Source organism: Anopheles merus, chromosome 2R, assembly GCF_017562075.2.
Source record: "Anopheles merus strain MAF chromosome 2R, AmerM5.1, whole genome shotgun sequence".
Taxonomy (NCBI): domain Eukaryota; kingdom Metazoa; phylum Arthropoda; class Insecta; order Diptera; family Culicidae; genus Anopheles; species Anopheles merus.
This window is the reverse complement of record NC_054082.1, coordinates 34934051-34955058: the sequence shown is the minus strand read 5'-3', so window position 1 is coordinate 34955058 and position 21008 is coordinate 34934051. Positions and strand designations below refer to the sequence as shown.

Sequence of the window (21008 nt, the reverse complement as noted above, 5' to 3'; positions counted from 1 at the left end):
TAACCCCCTTTCACCGCTCTTTAGCCACTGTGCTTATCCACAACGCTTTCAAGTGCGACCAGGCACGGATCAGTGGCACCTGCGCCAAACGCCCCCGGGGGTTGGTTGTGGGCTGGGGTGAGTGCTGAGATCCGTACGGCAGCTAGATATAGCTCCACGATGGGGTGAAAAGTGATGAAAGTTGTTTTGGAGTGTAAGTGAAGGATAAATAGGGAGAGAGAGAGAAAGGGCAATGTCAAAGGCTCCTGACCAGTGTCAGACAGGCGCAAGGATGTGTTGGGCTCTTTTAAATTCAAATCCTCCACGTTGTCTATTCGATATTTTTCTTCGCTTTGTTTCCTTTCAATGCCATCCAGTAAGTACGTTGTGTGTACATCCTCTACAGAATATCTTCAGCAACGCTCTTTTCTACGCGCCTCAAAAGCATGGAACATAATGATGCATCCTTATTCCCGCTTTTTTTGTGTGTGTGTGTGTGTCCCCTCTCTTATCGTACCGGCAAATCTTTCCCAGCACCGTGCCACATGCAAAAAGGGAAAAACTGGTTGTTAAAACAGGTAGGTGAGTTGCTGTTTTATGATTGTTCGCACCGACAAAAACACTTACACGCGCGCGCCGACATATCAAGCCACGCGTAGACGGCTCTCTTCGTAAAGGATAATGATGCTTTTCTGTTTCGCGTGTTGGTGCTGAGTTTACATGAATGAAACAGGCGCAGGAATCGGCTTAGTAATTTATATCAGGGCAAGGGGGGGGGGGGGGGGGGCAGGTGGGTGTAATACCCCCGCAATGTGTTAGACTGCGTCACGGCTTGGGGACATAAAAGTTTGCAGCTGGAGCGAAATGTTGAATGCATCGTTAAAATATTGAAAGCGCTATTGCCGCTGCGTACCAGCGTTTGGGCGGATGAATGGATGAGTTCCGTGGCATGTATGGTGGTATGGTTTCAATTAACTATGCGAAGATACACACAGCAGAAGCTACACACTACCCCTTTCATTTCTCCGCGCGCATGCTCTTCCTTTGCATAATGTATGCGTTTGTCTTTATGAACCTATCCATCTCGTGCCTCGTGGGTTGATGCGGGTTGATAGAACTGTGGACACTGCATGCACTCCCTGTCCGTACATTTAAATAAGCAGTAGGCGCGGGTTGGCGTTATGTTTTAAATCATTAAACACTCGCACGACGGTACACGGTAACGACTGTACTGGCGTTTGTTTGGTGGAAAAACACCCGGCCTTCAAACCCGGTCACCAACCACAATCACTTATTTAATTTGTAAAACCATGAGTTTTGCGAAAGGCCACTCTTGTACCAAAACACTTGTCAAACGCGTTGGTCTAATTTAATGAACAGACCAATCTTTGAATGTTTTATGTGGTTCTTCCTATTTCAGCGAGAGCGCACTAGCCGTGCTCAGCTCAGACCATTAATTGCCTCGAATTGCACCACTCTAATCATCTATCGCCGGCCGTTAGAACTGAGAGCTTCCACGCTTCATTAATCAATTGCATGATGGTTTTACTGCATAAAGCATTCACCACATGTGCTGTTGTGCGCTGTGTGCGTTTCTGATGGGCTGAGCATTGCAATCTGGCTAATGGATGTACGCCACCACGGTCGGTGGTGCACACGATGGGATCCACTTGGTACGCGGATGTGGCATCAATTAAACAACGCCTAATGGTCAAATGAATTAACATCCGCCTGCAATGAACGATGATTAAAAAGGGTGGAAAGAGTTCGACACCCATCAGGCGCATTGATGATTGGGAAGAGTGGAAAGCACACTACACAGTTCGTTACTTGACTTTTGTATTATATTGGGTTTTATTTTCAGTCCATTTTGGCACGCTTTTTGAAGCATCTTTTTCTCGACACCCTTTGGCATCACTCATGGTGCTCTTCGGTGCTTGTTGCCGTAAATCTTCCGCTTTGCCAACAATGGAATGGTTGCATTTAAAATAGTTCGCTTCCGCATGCCTCCGCTTGTTACTGAGCATTTACTGAGCAAAGAGTAGTACAGCTCTTATGCATTACCAGGCTGTGCAGCGCAGCCCTGTGCACAGTTGGCTTATCTTGCCGAATCGCTGTATGGTGGTCGACGGTGGAAGCTCGACGATTTGCAACCGCTCCAGAAAGGTGTGCACGGTGTAATTGCAACCTCATCGCTGAAGCATATCCGCTACATCGAACCCGTACGCTACCGGCAGCAGTACGCAGGCACCCTCTGTCGGTAGTGCAAACCATGTCTTCCCGTTTTATTGCAGGTCGTAGTGCAACCGAACCGTTTGCTAGCAGTATTAAACCCTTACCAGGACTGGTCTCGTACTCGTAGTTGACGGCAGGCACCACCGAACTTCTTCTTGGATTGGTTTCAGGCTCTTTTTACAGGCTCCTGCAGCACGCTCTTATCATATCGGTTCTGAAGCACTCGCTGTTGCTGAAACAATGGAACGTTACTCCCTGTTTGGCGTGTACTTCCTGCACTGCCAGACGCAGGATCTATCTGATATGCTCGCGGTCCGACGGGGGAGTTGGAAACTGGATCCGGCCGTTCGCATACAAACCCACAGAGCTACAAGTATCTTGCCGGCTTGCATTGCCGCCTCCCTTCCCTGTTCGTTCCAATTTTACAACCACAACCACGAGCAGGGTAACATGGACGTGATTTAACTTTTCTTGTTGCATGCCACTTCGTTCCCCTTACCAACCCGAACATCACTGCAAGAAGTTGAGCCACCGACCCACGCGAAGAGATTGTAATTTCAGGCTGCCCACCCCGAAGACTCCTTCGTCATTGTGCGGTTCTAATAAATAAAGAGCAACCGCGCAGACCCAGCACACTCGGCCCGACGACGTGCACAAAACGGAGGAAAAACACCCGGAACTACTTGTAAACTTCCGTTTTACGTGACCGAGAATTGCGAGTTCACTTCGGCCCTTGTCGAACGGGCTAAGGTCAGCGGGCGTGTGTGTGTGTGTGCGTGCGTGTGTATATAGTTAAGTGTTATTATGAAATCCACGTTCAAGGCACTCGACTCAAGGATGATGGAATTCTTCGCCAGGAATCCTTCACCATCGCTTGATTGAGATTGCTTGATGTGAGTTATGTAGCGGACATGATTTATAACGGTTGATTCTGTGTGGCGTTTGCAATGCTAGTGGTGGCAGTGTGTTACTTACGTCCAGCATAAACTAAGAATCATAAACTTTTCTCACCCGCTTTGTTGGCCTTTGCTATGGTTAAGTTTTACGCTACCAAACGCTGAATGTTGTTGGAAAAGTTTGTCGGTGGGAAAAGTGAAAAGAAGAGTGTAATTAAAGTCAGCAACATCGGCAACAACACACACACACACAAGCACACGGTTCGAAATTGAATACGACAGCAGGCACGGGCACGAGAACTCCCCGGAACGAGAACGTGCCAGGGCGTACACGTTTTACACAACTGGGGAGAATCCATCCTGCACGCGTGATCCTTGAAATACGACCGAGCAGCCACGCGGACGGTCGTCGAAAACATGCGAAAATGGGAGGAAAAAATACGTGCGACTGTATAAGTCTGTCTGTCTATGTGTGTGTGTGTGTGTGTGTGTTTGAATAGGTTTAGCTAAGGACCCACTTGGTGGAAGCAGCGCAAACATGCACGTACAAGCGGAAGGCGTTTTCGAGTGTAATGATACGGGAAGGATTTAAGTTCCGTGTACCGCGTAAACATCCTTCTTTGGGGTTGAAGTTTAAAAAGAGAGTATGGCACTGTGTGTGTGTGTGTAGACTGAATCTGACTGATTTTGCCGCCCCTTTGTGCAATGGCAGAGTGTTTGGCAAAGAGTGAAGTGAAGCTTCTTACAAGCGCAAAGAGCGCAGCGCTTTTGGGGAGGCAGTAATATGCAAAACGGGGAGCGCGTCGAGCGACGGAAAAAAGGCACGAAGCCCGAAATAAGATGGGAAGCATGCCGCTCAAGATTGAGCAAGCATGAAACACCATTTACAGCGTGCCACTTTCAGAGCCACGGATTTTAGGTGCACCGGGTTGCAACCGGGTTGCCAGTGATGGCAGCCAGCAAAGCCATTGCAATTCAAATTAGTTTCACGCGAGCGAGCGAGCGAGCGAGTAGTAGTTGGCGGAAGGACCTGCCCAAATGTCTTTCAGGAATGGGGCGGTAGGACCTAACAAGTTCCTCCCTATCGTTCGCAGGCAGCTCAGACAGCTCACAGGCTGCACCGGGGGCAAGATTTATGGATGGGCATTAAATAACTGCGCGCTGAAATGTTACTAACTGAGGGGAACCGAAGGATCATTTCAATTATCCAACTGAAGAGTCTGAAGCGAGTAGATGCTCTTGCGTGCGCTCTTTTTTATCTGGATTTAAGTTTCTTTCCACTTTTATAATGTGTATTTTTTCGTGCTGGCAGCTTCGAGCAGTTTTGCTGTCTTATCCTACACGAGCCGGTCGTGGCCGGTCTCATGGTACAGTCGTCAACTCGTACGACTTAACAACATGCCCGTCATGGGTTCAAGCCCCAAATAGACCGTGCCGCCATACGTAGGACTGACTATCCTGCTATGGGGGGAAATCAATAAGTCACTGAAAGCCAACCCCACAAGTGGGTTGGCAGGCCTTGACCGGCATCGGTTGTTGAGCCAAAGAAGAAGAAGAAGAAGATCCTACACGAGCAGAAACGCAAACAATCTCTTTTTGCGAGTGCATGTAGCTTCTGTATGTGATCAATTAGTAATTACTTGGGATGGAAAATGGTTGCACAAAACTTCACCCCGTTTCGACACGGTGACCAAGTATACCCCTCCCAGCATGCCTGACATATCGATCGGGACCCGGGACCCGGGTTCCGGTGGTGTTTTGGCAGCGTCGTTCGCTCCCAAAACTCTGACTCGCAGCAAAGTTTTAGCTGCGGGAGATTAGCTGTTTGTGCGAAAGTTTTTCAATCGATCACGAATCCATTTGCATGCGGGTTTGTTTTGTGTGCTCGTTTTTGTCCCAAGAATCGTTTTCGGTCGTCGGTGTGCAAGTGCGATGCTAATACGAATCGCAGCACGCAAACATCCTTTGCAGAAGCCGTAGCGTATGCTCGTTGTTGGTGTGTCTCTGTCTGCAGTAATCAGGAAAAGAGGGAAGTCCTGTGAATGATTGATGAATGACACATACTTGTGTGTTTGTATTTGGAACGAAATTTTGGAGATTCATTTTATTTCCAACGACGAACGAACTACGGGCTGCCCAAACTTTCAAACCTCGGGCCATTCTGTACAATCGAGCTCTGACTAGTGAATAGTACAAAACGAGCACATCCTGGTGTGTGTGTGTGTGTGTGTGTGTGTGTGTGTGTGTGTGTGTACGCTTCAGACCTCGCCTATGTAGGTCATCCATGGTATTTGAAGTTGCGGAAATTGGGAATCCGATGAGAACACGACAAAGCACCGGTGGGTAGGACACCACCACTGCCCTGGCCCAACCCGAGATCGGTAATCGGCCGGTTGAAGAGCATTCGGAAATTGTGGCATCCATTATGTATGGGTGGAAACGAGGGCGTACGCTACCTGCTTACGTTACGGAGGACGGATGTGCCCGGTTGACCGCCTGTCAAGCAGGGAGTATGTTTTTGAGGGGGGCGTTTGAATTTGGGATTTCTCGCATAATTAACGTACCACAATACCGTGTGGCGGAACTCGCGAGGGATTTGCAATTTGCGAGCGCTGTACAGCGCTGCCCCCCGAATAAGTTCCCAGAAAGACACAAACCGGGCGCTATTAAGATGGACGATGAGGGATACTCTTGAGGGGAGTGTTAGACTAAACACAGACATTTTGAATGTGTCTTCAAACTGAGAGATATAATTTAAATGGTCCCAACATTTATCGGCATATGGTAATAGCCATTTTTAATGTTTGGGATTTTCGAACACTTCTTCGTCTTCTGAGTCATGCATACAGTCCCGGGCCATATTGCGTTTAATTTGAAGAAAAAAGACCGTAATCGTGATGCAACTCCAACCGATTGATGTTTTGGCGTTAAGCGGCTTAACGTAATGGTCCGAGGAAAAGGGGTATATCAACCAAATAGCTCAACTTCCCCGCCTGGGTGTGTGCTGGGCGCGTAGCGGCATTAGAGAGTCTTTTCAAAGGTGTGACCGTACATAAACCACCCAAGATGGTGGTAATTTAATGCAGGTGACAGCTGTGCAGCTTTTATGGCGGTAGACGAAACCATCGCTTACACATTTCCAGCAGCAAGCGATGAGTTATGTGTGGATCTCGGACCGACCATCTGCCCTCCAATTGATGATGATTGCGAAATCTTTTCCTCCTTTTGTGTCGGTGTGGCTTGGTTTTAGTATTTTTGCTCATCTTTAGCTTACTTGCCTGGTTCACGTAGCTTCTCACCGCACATTAAAGCACAGTTTTGCGCGTTTTTGTTCATACCACATTGACATAGAACGGGCTTGACGAACTGAAGATCGATCCTACCGACCACCTTGAAGGGTAGTTTGGCGAAAAGTTGGCCCGCGATACATACATAAAACACAACAAAAACGATCCTTCAAAAAAAAAAAAAAAAGGACCCGAACCCAATGGGATGCGGCAAAATATAAATTGCCGGGCACATAATTTATGACACAGCAGATACACATACATACACACACAAAAACATCGACCACGACTCTAACCGTCTAACGTTCGTCTTTGTTGGCATGTCCGGTCTAGTAGCCGTTTTTTTTGCTCTCTTTTCAAGGAAGGTTACTTCATTTCGATCTCCATCTTCAACCGAATGATACTGTCGCACGCGGCGGTCCTCACTTCGTTACCCAAAATCGATACATTTTGGGGTTCGGAAGGAGGACTGCGTTGTGCATGAATAATATGGGGCACGGACGTGCGTGTTGCTTCAGGTTGAACCGTTTTAGGTTTTAGGCTTTAAAAAAAGCAATTTAAAATCTTTAAAAAAACAGGCTCTTTCATAGTATATGACGATCTTCTCAGCCATCGAAACCGAAACGTTTATTCTATTATAAGAATTATGGTAACAAATCGGGCTAAACGCGAGCGGTCAAACGTCAAACGCCGTTGATGCTATTGTACGGCCCCAACTGGGGTTCCGAATTAAACGAACCTACGCATCGCAACACCTTCTCGGTCGATTTTTTGGGATCAATTGTTGGTCCTTCCCGGCAAGTGGGAATTTGACGGGCGTTAAAGATTCCATAACCCTTCCAAGAACTAAACATAAATAGTTAGTTGCTCACATTTCAGCTACGAATAAATAGGCCTATTCTCTTGGATACTGGAATGTCTGCAAGCGAGATGAGATTCTAATTTTGTTTTACTGTTCAAAACCCCGCTCCCAAGAAGTAAGGAACTGTGGAGGAAATCAATAAAAATCACTATAAAGCTTGTTGATTAAATTTTCCCCGAGCCCGCAACCTGTCTTGTGTAGCAGTGTAGCGAAGGGCATGGAAACCGATTTCAAGTGATAATAAAACTAAAGAAATAAAAAAAAATCTAGAGCTGGAATGCTCCGGCCGGTTCCGACTGACGCTTTGAAGCAAACGGCACACCACGGAGTTCGGAGCAAAAGACGAACGATTCGACGAATGCACGAGAAGCTGATGGAAATGTTTGAAACGATGATGATTTGTTGACACGTTTCGGTCCGGAAGGGCCGGGTCCGGTTGCGTGTTGTCTGTTCTTTGCTTACCGTTTCTGAACCAATCGCTTCCCCATGCATGCCTTTTCACTTTTTTCCCCCAATAGCCAATTCATCGATTATACCCTGGGACGGAACGGTCAGGGGTTGTCTGTCTCCGTCTTATCAACGGCGAGCAAGCAGTTGCTTCTCATTCATATCAAACGGTTATAAATGGTTCGATTTTGCCCTTTTCTTACTCCTTTTTTTTGTTCGTCCCTTCTCTTCACCGTCTGCCGAAGGAAATCCCGTTTGATCTTGCCCTGTCGGGAGAGCGACATTCGGTCGGCTCGCACAAAAGTTCTCACACAGCACTTGTGTGTAGGAAAGGAAAAAAGGGGGTTTCCATTTTACGATGTGTCCGGGGAAGGCTGCGCTGCTTTCTTTTACCGCATCTTCAACCGAAGAGCAGCGCGCGGTGAAACCCCTTTCACCGGCCATTTCTCCGCCGGGACTTTTTCGCCTACTGCGATGGGTCGATGTTTACGGGCGGCATCTCGTTTGATTCCGATGTGATACCGAGATGCCCGCGTTGAAATGATGGGATGCAGGCTACTTTAATGACAGCTTAAGGCGAAGCGCTCACGATCGCAGGCGCAGGTGTCTTCGAAAGGCTTTACCTTGCATTTGGTGGCGGAGGAGGGGAATTCAGGGACGGACAGAATCGCTTTGTTCTAATCAATTAATCCGAACGAAGAGCGATGGTTTATCAGGGGTTTTTATTATTGGGATTACAATGTTTTAATTGGCGGTCCGATTATCGGCCATTGGTTTGATCACAGCCCGTGATTGAGTAGGTTTACAACGAACAACCGAGATAGCTTATGCAATAAACAAATTTTATCTTGCAGGCAATATTTATACGGTGTTTCATAAATTCAAATTTTCAATTCACTTTGAGCCATTAATCTTAAATTGGTACTTCAAATTTTAATTGAGAAATGATCCACAGTTGAACGGATCCGTAGGCTTGAAGCTCAATTCAACATAATCCTGCAATTGGCCTCGATGCAAACAATTGAAAATGCGAATTGAAATTGCACACGATCAAACGGCTGAATTTGAAAATGAAAGACACCCACAAAGCCTTTCTCATACTCCAAAAACAATCAAACAAAGCGATTGCGAAAGTGGGCAAACCAGACACAACAACAACGAAATAAAACTGGATCCGAAAGATGACAGGCCCGGATTTAGCGGGCCTGATCCAGCCGCACCGTTCGCGAGCCTTTGCAGTTGGGGGGCTTTCGTCGAAAATCTCCTTCCCTTTCTTAACGTGTTGATGTATTCGCCGGTGTAGGTTGGAAGGAAAGAAAAGGGGGAAAAAGCCATCCTACCCATTTTTATCCTGGATAAGCCTTCCAGCGAACACTCAACGCAGGGATCGATTTTCTCTTCGCTTGCGGACGTAACTGCTTGTCTGTGTGTGTGCGATGATTGCAAGAGACCTCATTCGTCCTTGTGAATCGATATCATTCACTGAGGCTTAATTCCTACCCCTCGGAGTGCAGTGTCCATTGGCCATGTACACACACACCCAGACACACGGACGGAGAATAAATCCAGTAAAGGGAATTATCTTTCGATTACGTTGCCATCGATCTTAATGTAACGACGGCAGCTCGAACGCGGGAAGGCTGGCGAAGTTCTTCGCTTAGCACAAACAAACAAACCCCCTCTTATCCTGCACTCGCAGCTAGCTAGATAGCTGGCGAAGCAGGGTGGAAACGCTCCCGCCGCACCGAAGACGGCATTCGATCGGAAAAAAATCGAACTTCATTTTCTTTCGTCCTTTGGTAACGCTATCAGTAAGATTGCTGTGCAGCAGGGCAGAACGTGCTACGTTCGTGTGGCGCTATGTGGTTTGGTTTCAATGCGAATTGGCGAGAGAGGTAAAAACAAAGGGCGAGGAAAAAAGAAACACACACACACATACTTCAACCACCTCCTACAGCAAGGTAAGGTACACACAATCTCTTCGGCAAGACAGCGGGGGCGCTTTTGTTCTGCTTCTTCCTTCTGCTGCATACAGTCGCCTCGCTCTGCCAAGTACGTCAGTCAAGCGCTTTACCCGGCTTGATCCTTAGACGTTAGTTTGCTGCCTTGCCCCCAAATCCTTCGCTGTGTACACAGTGCCCTTCAAAACATTGATCCATCTGGGCAGATTCCGAAAGGAAGCAGAAGGGACCGTTGTTGCTGTTGTGCATTATTATTACGTCGTTGTTTTAGGCAACGATTTTTAGATTGCTTTGCTGCGCTATAGCGCTAGTTGCGGATGATAAGAATCGCTCTTTTCTGTCCGACGAATAAATGTTTCGGGAGTTGCTTCGATGAAGCAATTTCAAGTTTATTTTCCATCCGTCAGAAAGTAATTGGAGCTCAGTTTCAATTTCATTTCAGTTATAAATAAGTTTTCCAATTTAATCTTGCAAACGGAATCTCTAAACTGACTCTTTTTCCTTTCCCTTTAGGACAAAACGGAATTAACATACTCAGTATTGCCTTGAGCGGATTACACAAACACACACACACACACACACACACACACACACACACACACACACACACACACACACACACACACACACACACACACACACACACACACACACACACACACACACACACACACACAGCTGACATGACGGTTCCAACCATGACCTCGGTGTGGCGTTATTGATTTCCGTCCAGCACGCTCCGGTTGCAGATTATCGTCCTGCTTTGCGCCGACCGACGTATGATTTTCTGTAATTGCATATTGGCATGTCTGGCACCAATAATCGGCGCTCAATCGGATTGTGGCTGGTCGAGCGAAAGGAAGCTTAAGAGCAGTACACACACACACACACACACAGCCGCTACAAAGCTACATCAACCCCCCATACACAGCTTTTCGGGATGATGGATTAGCGTTTGATATTGGAGCATAGGGGTGTGTGTGTTTTTTTCGGCTCCCCTTTCGGGGACCGATTCGGGCCTGGCCTCAACTGGTTCCGTTGCGTGCGAGATTGTAATTAAAATGTAGAAGTAATAAAACTGGCACACAATCATATGCAAAGTAGGGGAGAAGTAAATCCCCGTTCTCGTTTTTTTCGCCTATAATTTCGTTCCAACGCAGAGCGCGACGGGTTAGCGCTGTAAAAACGTTATCGTAAGAATAATGTCCCCCCCCCCCACCCCCGCATATCCAGGTGCTAGCTGCTTGGGTTGGCCTGTCAAAACATGAAATCACTTACCATTTTCGTCGCCAATGATGGAACTGCTGGCTGCGGTGGGTTTTATCCTTCCGGAAAGCGCGATAAGCGCGAACAGCAGCACCAGCGCCACCGGGAGCGTTTTTGCACTACACCTGCGAAGCGTTGTGGCAACCGGGTCGGCCATGGCAGACACCATGTTGGGATTTATATGATTTTATTTTTTGTGCTTTTCCTATTTAATAATCACTCTCACTGGACACTTTTCTTTTTCTTCTTGCACGTGGCATGTGGCAATGGTGGTACACTTCCCAGCTAGAAACTCACTTCGTTTCTTTTCACAGAATAATGCAAACGAAAGAAACTGAAAAGTATACGCTCACAATTCTAACGATGCAATGGAGACACAGTGTGAACACAACACCAGCATTGGTACAGGGTTTTGCATCACTTAGCACCTGCTCTCCCCCACCCCTCTCCACCTTTCAACGCGTGTACCTTTGTTAGGGGCGTGTTTTTTTTCTTTCACGTTAAAGCAGTAAAGAGGATTTTATCTGTATCAATTACACACACTCACACACACACACACACACACTGGTATCATCTTTCATGCACCAAACTGACCTGCAGTTTCAGACACTTCACATCACTTTTCTTCATTCTTTGTGCTACAAACAAGAAGGGTGAGAGAGAGAGAGAAAGAAAAATGTCGCTGCATTAGCACAGGGCACTTGGATGCTGTTACGATTAGTACCGATGAGTACGAAACCACAAACGTGTACGGATCGTACTGCCACTTCCGAATCCGGACCTGTGGGGGGAAACACCTGAAATTAACAGCTTGCCATCCGAAACCGCCAGCTTGATCACTTTATTAGTTCAACGAATCCGGTTCGAAGGACCAAAATCGAGTGTCTCGCTCCAATATGATGGTCAAAGTCATGGTCAAAACAGAACAAAAAAAAAAAAAACACTTTTCTAACATTCCTTCCTTGCAGCATCTTCTTTGTTCGCTTGTTAACCTTTGTTGAGCTTCCGGTCTCACTTTCACTCTATTGGTGCATTTGACTTCCCTGCTCCGCCAACAGAACCGTTTGACACTGGTTTGATAAACTTCCCCGGATGGCACCGGAGCTGGATTTGGGAGTTGTGGGAAGTTACTTAAATAACTTTGCCGGTGCATTTTTCTTCACTTTGTGTTTTGTGTGTGAAAAAAAAACACTCAAAGAATTTTACACTTTTTTCCAACCATTTGCTCCCAACCATCGATATTCCGTTTAGGCGTGGCTTTATTGTAGTTTGTGCTTCTTTTAAGTACTCAGCCTTGTCTTTGTGTACTCCTTTGCGCTCACTTTTTACCGATGCTGGAATTCATATTCATCCCCTTGGACGTCAGCTCGGCCCAGTACAGCAAAGGTGTGGAAATATTTCCCCCCTCACTAGCACTAGCTCAACAGTCGGCTGTGATGGGAAAGCGGGACACCAAGATGGGATGCAAAAACACATTGTTTGGTTTGTGGTGATGAAACTTTTCCAATTTTTTTTTCCTACGCTTCTTAAATCTAGACGGGGCAGTTTTACCACACCGACCATCGTCCTCGCAGGTGGTGAAACAGTGTCTCGCGTCTCCACAATGCGCGGTATGGTGAGCGAAATTTATTAATTCACTTCCTTAGATTATGACAATAATCCGTCCTGTACATGGCGTCCCTTTCTGTGCGGCTTAGCGAAGTGATGGAAAACTGTGTGAGCAACACAACAGTTTAGGGCGTTGCAGGGAAGCGGACACGTTTGTGGAAGCTAATGAGACGAAGGTAGCAGTTTTCGCTCTAATGGACCAGCACCCCAACACCAAATGATTTTGGGGGACGGCACGGATGAACAGTGGAGAAACTTTTACTTTCACCAATGTTTGGTTGGTCTTTTAGTTGGGGCTGCGAGAGGGAAGCAGTAATGAGCACCTCATTCGATGCCGTGGGAGTGCGGTAATTGATTAGTTAATTATAATTGATCGGCTGTGACGTAAGGAGAAAATGAATACGCACGTGCGTGTGTGTGTGTATGTGATGGAGCTATTTTTCTTATCGGGCCGTAATTATGGGGTGCGAATAATAGGCATTGCTAGTTGGACGATGCCATTTAACGAGCTATCGATCATGCCAAAGTTTTGCTACTGTTAGTCGGTGAAATTATGTGCCTTTTGGTTTGATTTGTAGATGGACCGGTTATTGCAAGATTCAGGAAAGATTACTACTCTGTTTGCATGTGTCAGTGGCGGTGGTTGTTTTACAAAATCAAACCCCATTGACGATGGTGTCTGTAAAAAAAAACAAAATTACACCGATGTTAAACACGTCTGGCGGAGTAATTTATTGTAAGGAAAAAACGCCACAAAAAAGTCCCCCCCCCTCTGTTCCAAATGAAGCTTTCCATCCACATGGACTTTTTTTGTTTCAAAGAATGGCAGCTTACCGGCAGTTGAGCAAGAAAAAAGCTTTGTAAGCTTAGCTTGGATTTGCCAGTCTGCCATTTTTATCTTGCTTGGAGTTGGTCGGTAAACCAAATATCCAAGAAGGGGGAAAAAAACATCCACATTATTATAAAAATCCACTCAACATTCGTTCCCCCTGTGTATCATGGTGAGCCGCGGTTCGTTCTTTTCTTTATTTTGGTGCTTCTAGTTAAATAAAAATTCCACCTCACAATCCCACCAAAACCGAGGGCTTTTGAGCGGGTGTGTGTGTATTCGGTAGCGTTGGCAAGTAGTTGGTGGATTGTTCTAACGAAAGTGACCACACAGAACATCACCGCCCCTGGTGCCTGGTGGTACGACCCTTTCCCTTCCGCAAGTGCCGCCGGTAGTCGAAGTGATAGCGCCCGAAGGATTAAGTCAGCTTACTGGAATCTTGCCCGTGTCGCTCTCCAGCGCCCAAGCCGCTAAACGTTCGGGGAAGATTTCCGCCAGCTTTGGGGTTAATTTTTTATTCGCTTTGGAAAATTTCACCTTCCCAGTACGCTCCGACCCTCTCCCCGCAGGAGGAAAAGCTCCCGCACAGCTACCCCAAAACCAAACCGGATTAAGCGTAAATACTCGCGGCTGTTGCTCGATTGTGAGTGGATTAGTGCAAACTGCAAACTGCGGTCCGTTTCGGGCGGGGCGAGCCAGCCAGCGCTCAGCTTCCTGCGCATTACTATACCACACGACGCGCGAAGGCAATTTTGAATGGCATTAAGAGAACGTTATTTTTATCACAACCACACGGAGAGCACTGAGCCGTGGTGATACGTTTTTTAATTTGCCTAAGTGAATTCGAAGAAAGACGACGCATTGTTTTGCCCCATATTTTCTGCTCTCTCTCTCTCTCTCTCTCTCTCTCTCTCTCTCTCTCTCTCTCTCTCTCTCTCTCATTTTCACACACACATTTCCCAGTTTTCATCAACCATTCAAATCTAAAACTATTTAAGCATTCGCGTATAATTTCGCGCTCACGCTGAAGGTGGAAAACTTTTTTAATTTATAATCCTTGCGAGCTTTGCCGTGCGCCACCGTGCGCCACGGAGCTTTAAAGATGGAGGAGATGGGTGGGAAGGATGTGTGTGTGTGGCAGCGAATGCTATTTGCACAACGCGGGCGGAATAAAACTAAAGCAGCGCGCAAATCGTTGAAAGTTCCGTAAGCCCCATACAGGTTGGGCCCGGGCAGGGCAGCTTGGCTTGGAAGAGTAAGGAGCGCACACGGCACGCCTTAAATTTGGCACGGCAACTTTTGGCTTTATTTGCTCCGGCATTTTACACGGCGGGGCCCGGGGGTTGCTTCATAAAACCCAAAAACAGAGAGATAAATGTGAATTATTTTCGTAGGTACGTTTGTTGGTCACCTTTTTTTCGCTCTCTCTCTCTCTCTCGCTGGTTCCATATTTTATAAGGTTCATCTGAGGATTTGTCTCACCGTGCCCTGATGATTGGGAGAGGTGTTTTTATTGTTTGGCTGCTTTCTTTTCCGTACTTGCAGGGTTGACTCGTCGCTTTGTTTTTGTGATGTCGCAGCGCACGTGCTGCTGTTTAGAGAACAATTTTGCTGTCCTTGGGTCCTTCGCGTTCGCTTCATCGAGAGAGAGATTCTCCCAATGTCAGCCGTTTGTTTGCTGTAATATTCCTCTTTGAAGCTACTTTTTTGCGTGAAAAAACGAAAACAATAAAATGGATACCTTCCCCATTGGGGAGGTACCGTGCGCAACGGAAGGGAACAGAGGCAACGAGTAAATCATCAAATAAATGCGACCACGTGCACAGGGTACAAAATGTACATGGGAGAAGAAATGATACAATTTGCTACCGGTGCGCCCTACTTTCTGGTAAGACTTGGTAGAACGGAATGCCCACGTTGGTTGCAGTTAAAAAGGTCGATCATTCAAAGCTGGCCAGGCTACCTGGCCACCGGGTGATGGTTTTATTTGCCGAAGCAGGGAAAATGAAACGGTTCTCAAGGAGTCCGGGCTACAGACAAACAAGCTCAAAGACGTTTTCCGTCGCACTGTCAGTGAGAAAATGCTCCTTTCGCTAGCGTTCATCTTTGCATGCGTCCCAACGCAACGCTTACGAGCAGCATCCCTTTTTGTACTTCACTTTCTGACTACAATTGTGAGCTGTGAATGGCTCAGGTGGGTACAGACGGCGTACGGTTTAGGGGAGGCTCTCCATTCCACCCTGGCCATTCGAATCGGGGCAGCAGATGGAAGGATGCCAGAAAAAGGTCGATTGCGTTGCGGTTTTCATCTTCGGGACGGGCGGTTCCACCCAAAATAACGTCCGACCTTGATGTCCGACCTGGCTCACCGAAAAAAGGGCGCTGCGCGCTAAGTGAAAAACAACGGCAGAAGCAGAAGGACACCTTACCGGCGATTGGGCCCAACCGGTCGAACCTTCATTTGCGGCTGCTTTGGAGGTTCGCATTTACTACTTTTTGTTGGCAGAAGAAACGGAAACGGTCCGTACACCGTACCACGGTTCCTTCTTTCCCCCTTCATACCACCCAATGATCGCGCGCGGGCAAAAACTAGAAAACTTGTAAATTGAGTCCGGTTGGTGGTGGCGGTGTGGTTTATGCGGTAGCGGCGGAGGAAGTTGTTACCGCAAATTTTACAATTTCCCCTTTTCGGTGAACAAATGTGGAAAAGCCTTGGTACGCGGGGACGGAACCATGCCACCATGCCAGCGCAGGAAGGGACAGGCGCAAACTCTCTGCCCGGAAGCTGATGCTGGGCCACGATGCTGGCCGTGTTGGTGGCGTTCCGCAGGCGTTCGGGTTGAATGATGGAATCAGGCTTAAAGGTGCGTGTGCTGTGTTGGGTTATTTTGTTAGCGGGGTGGGAGTTGGGGCAAAAAAGGGTCAATCGGTTCTTGCTGACGCTTTTTGAACGGATTGAAACTTTGCGCTCGAAACAGCGCTTCCACTCGTGCGTGGAAAGAGTGGTTTCGGCTTTAAGCTTCTGAGCGTTGAGCGGAGTTTTCTACGACGTTTGGAAAACTGCAACTTTTCGCTGAAAGTTTCCGAGCAAAAGAGGGGGGGGGGGGGGCGAAATATTTTAATACCCTTTCTTCCTCGCTTCCCTTTTGTTTGAGTTTTCAATTTGAAACGAACACAGCTGAAAATAACAAAACTTTACTGCAAATACTTGTGAAACGTGCTTGCTAGGTCGTTTCGTTAACATTGTTTTTGTTATTGCTTCCAGTAGTGTAAGATTACTTGAAACAATGCCACCATTAGCCGTTCTATTGTAGTCTCTAAAAACTCGGTAATATCTAAAAACAATGTCAATGACTTTATGAACTTGTGTAACATTAATAATGCTATTTGGAATTGTTTGCATCCTTTCGACCCACGGGACATTCCTTCGAACAGCTGCAAATGCCTCTCTACTCCGGTCGGTTTACACAAGTTCCTCGTATTGCGTGCTCTGTACGAAATTCAATATTCCACTAAGAAGCCGAGAAGCTCACGACGGGGTCTCGAGGCATCAGCGCCGGTGTGCTTGCCGGTGCGTAAAATCGCTTCATAAATCTTATCATAATCCCTTTAAAAGCTTTTCCACACCATTTTCCCCTCCGCCTGCAACGCTGTTGCAGCGCTCATGTGCAAGTCATGGCCTACTTTTTGCATTGCTGCATTGTTGTATGCTTTTCGCAGCTATCGTAGTGGATCGTACCTGTTAGAGGGCAAGGGACAGAGCAGCAGAAAGCTGTTTCCGATGTGTTGGTTTTATCATCGATTGTTAGAGAGTATTTGTATCTTTTTTGCCAGGACTTTTTATTGGCAGTGAACTTTTTTTTTTTCAACGCCAATGGTTCATGCACGCTAGCCGGGAGCAATGGGAGCAACAAAACCTCAACCACCTCAACCTTTGGTCCTTGAATGGTGGTGGTGGTGGGTGCTCATGGGAGCAAAACTTCAAACATGTTATCGGTAAGGGTACAAGTAGTTGGTAAGTGTGAAGTTGGTGGTGGTGGCGGTCGCGGACGGAAAGCTCGGTTAATCTTCAACACCCCGTCAGGCCCGGTTACAGCCACGCGGTCGTTAGGCGGTCGGGCGAATTCCAGGAGCGCACAGGAAGCACACAATTTATGTATTCCGCGAACGGTGTGTGTGTGTGTGTGTGAACGAGGTGAGCTTTCCAAGAAAATGGCCCTTCAAGCGCGGGGACTTTGAGAAATTTGCATGCAACGTGCAATCGGCTAAAGGTACAACACCATTCTAGGAATGTGAGCGGCTCGCTCCAAAACAGGGAAAGGTTGTGCGAGCACTCTTAACCTCACATTTCTTACTAATCTGGTTCCTTTTTTCCACCCTGCTATTTGTCCGAATGTTCGAATCAAACAGTGTGGGGTCTTTTTTATACAAAACGGGCCCACGAAACACAAATCAGATGAAGCGCGTTGGCCCAAAAGGTTCCGATTAAGACATTATTTAGGCGTGTTTTAAGAGGTTCCTGGGAGGATCTGTATCGGGCACTTTACGCTGGCTCTTTAACTCCGACACACAAGGCTTCATCGCTGCCGATGCCGCTTTTGCATAATGTAACTCCCGGCCTATATCATTGTTGGGCGAAATTTAACGATACGTAGCATTAATTCGTTGCCGGAAGTAGTCGGGAAATTGTGGAAAAACGTCCCGCAATCATGCACGTTGGAGCAGTTTTTCAAATAATGTATTCCTGGTAGGCAATATTGGCTGACCTCGTTGTTTCCCGATTATTCCAACAAACATTTTGCAGCCGTAAATATGGAAATTAACGCTGGCAATTGGTGTGTGGGCGCATTCCACCGCGGAACGGTCGGTTCGTTTCAACATAATAAAAAAAAACACACACACTGACCGATTAATTTGCCGATAAACATGCGTGCTTTTCAAAGAAATTTCCATAGCACGAATCACTTTTCCATCACTTAATCCTCGGTTGCGCTGGGCCCGATACGGCTCTTGCGTTTTCGCTTAATCTAGCACAGCACAGTCCACCGGTGCATGTTAATCCTTGGCCATATATCATGATGCATTGCATACGAAGGGTTTTTTTAACTCAATTTTCATCCAGCCAGGACATTGCAACGCTTATCACAATCACACACACACACATACACGCACGCACACACACACGTACAAACACACACACGGACCTATGAAGCAGGAAGGTATCATCGTTGAGCCAACTGCACGAGGCCATTCTCTCTGCAATACTGTCTGCTTTACTGCGATGATGATGATGATGATGATGATGATGATGATGATGCATTACTAATTTATCATCATGAACAGTAGAGCAGATTAATTCCACGGTTGACGAGATGGTTGGAAAAAAGGTACAACACAAACAGTACAGTGCCGACAATTAACATCCGTTTCAGATGATGAATGGCATTATTTATGATTTTTCATCAAAATTGACACACCAATAGCTGTCGTATAGCTGTGCACTTTTCACTCACTGATGCCAATTTTCACAAACACACAGTAGCAGTGAATTGATTAGTACAGCTTACACACACACTGGATTATGATAATTGAACTGATATTCGTTTATTTTCCTATCATGCTCCGGATATTAACAGTTGGTGGCACAGCCAACACCGGCGCACGTACCAATTATTGGCTGTTTGCGCTTAAGTAACGCGTTTCGGCTAAACCATAGATACACGCATGCAGGAAAACTTTAACATCCTGAGATCCTAAGATGAGTTTGAATTCCGCGCAGGTTTAGCGTACTTATGGTATTTCAGTTGCATACAGGTTGCTTATACTGTATGGTTTGTTTTGCGTCACAATTTGTCAGCAATGTGATTCACCATTTTCACGCAAATCGATCGATCCCTCCATTCCCCCTACATGTGGTATGAATTGAATCAATCATGTAATTGAATTCGAAAGCAGAACGAGCGTACACAACCATGCATTGAGGTTGTTGTTGTTAAGAAAACAGTATGTTGTATGTAGCACGCGCTCAGCTGTGGTTCCCGTGGACTCGTTCGCATATGTTTATCCTTAGCAGCGTGCAGACTGTGTCACTTATTTTAACTGCATGAAGAGATATTGCGTTAAGTTTAAAAGCAGCAAATGATATATTTTTCACTTTGCAACTGCACACTTCACCACCCTGCTTCGCATCAACAACAACTTCCAGCGAACCCGGTATGCCGGTGCACCATTTCCCACACATCCATCTAGCCACAAAACTCACCATTACGGTTAACGAGGAACGCTTTCGCAACATCCTTGGACACTCGCTAGGCCTCGATCTGTTGAAACCTCTCGTCCTTGCACTGACCATGCACATAAATTGCACCAAAACTTCCTATTGCAGAGCAAACCAACAACGAAAAAAACTCACTCCAAACTGGTGCACACGTACATTCTCTCACACATACCCGACACGCACGCACGCAAGTACGCGGTTCGATTAACGCGTCTTAAACTAGCCACCCCGTGTGTATGCACTCTCTAGGGCACGGGAAACGCACGCCGTACCGAAAACCCCGAACCGAAGCGCGTCAGCATTTAAACAGCACTGCCGTGTGCGGTGGTCGCGACCCGTCCCGATGCTGCTGGTTGCAGGCGCGCTACCCAGCCTGCTGTTGCTGCGGCTGGCATGCTCTCGCGCGGAACCGAGCAGTCTGCTTCTCTCTCTTTCTCTCTCTCTCGTGCGCGCCACCAGCCATGATGTTGCGGGCGGTTTTGACGGTTCTCTCACGCGGTTTGCTCCCGCGGTAGGGCAGGATCGTTCGGATTTTCGGGTTCGGCGTTCGGGCACCGATTTTTAGTACAACCGGCTGGTCTGTACTAAAGAGCAACCGGCTCCCTACGAACAGTGCTGCAGCGGAGGAGAAATTCGGCCACTCGAGAGACAAAACAAGAGCTCTCTCTCAAGAGAGCCAAAACAAGAGAGAAAGTGAGAGAGTTTGATAGGTTTGGAGCATAATCAAGCATGCTCTCAAAAATACACTGTTTTTATACTGAAGTAATCGAAGTGAATGTATTGAGAAAAAAGCACAGACACGAAAAAAAAAACCCAAAACACCCCAGAAGGGATGAACTTGGCATTGGAAACGCTGGGTTTCCGTTGATGAGCCTTGATGGTGAGGCTTTCTACCATACACCCGCAGCTTATTTGGGCTTCTTCGGTTACGTGATGCTTTGTGTATGGGCTGTATGGAAAAACTGCTTTTACCAGCATGCTGAAAACAGCCGCTAATCCTTTATTTTAACGTTGATTTTTTTTATAACAATCTATAAACATGTTTAGAGTTATCAAAAATCGCAAAACTTGATTGCATGAATCACATAAGCTTTAGACAATTGCAAAAAAAACACTATTCACACGCAAAACGCTAACAAAATCTATTTACAAGAATATGCAAATACAAAACCGATCAACAAACAGCTCGCATAAAACACATTTAACGTAACTGAACCATTTTCGTAGTTATTCTGCGTTTAAGCAACCGTTTAACATAAAATTGGATTAAGATAATAAGTAAAGCATCTTTTAATTCTGCGCTTTAATGCTAATCTCCACTAAACGTTTACCAATACAAACCCCCGCCACCCATTTAGCAC

General features: G+C 46.6%; 1 protein-coding gene across 6 annotated transcripts in view; it reads right to left on the bottom strand.

Annotated features, from left to right (window-relative positions):
* The window catches only part of LOC121587772 (nephrin-like), an 86218-nt gene extending 66237 nt beyond the window's left edge, over positions 1-19981 (bottom strand). The window contains exons 1-3 of one of the 6 annotated variants that reach the window (XM_041904886.1): positions 19633-19981; positions 11658-11714; positions 10946-11571 (exon numbers count right to left, since the gene is read on the bottom strand). In XM_041904886.1, the coding sequence (XP_041760820.1) occupies positions 10946-11102 (157 nt within the window). In that variant the 5' untranslated portion in view covers positions 11103-11571; positions 11658-11714; positions 19633-19981. The remainder of the gene's footprint in view (positions 1-10945; positions 11572-11657; positions 11715-19632) is intronic. The other 5 variants (XM_041904888.1, XM_041904884.1, XM_041904887.1 and 2 more) reach the window with 5 other exon arrangements.
* Between the last annotated feature and the right edge of the window lie 1027 nt (positions 19982-21008).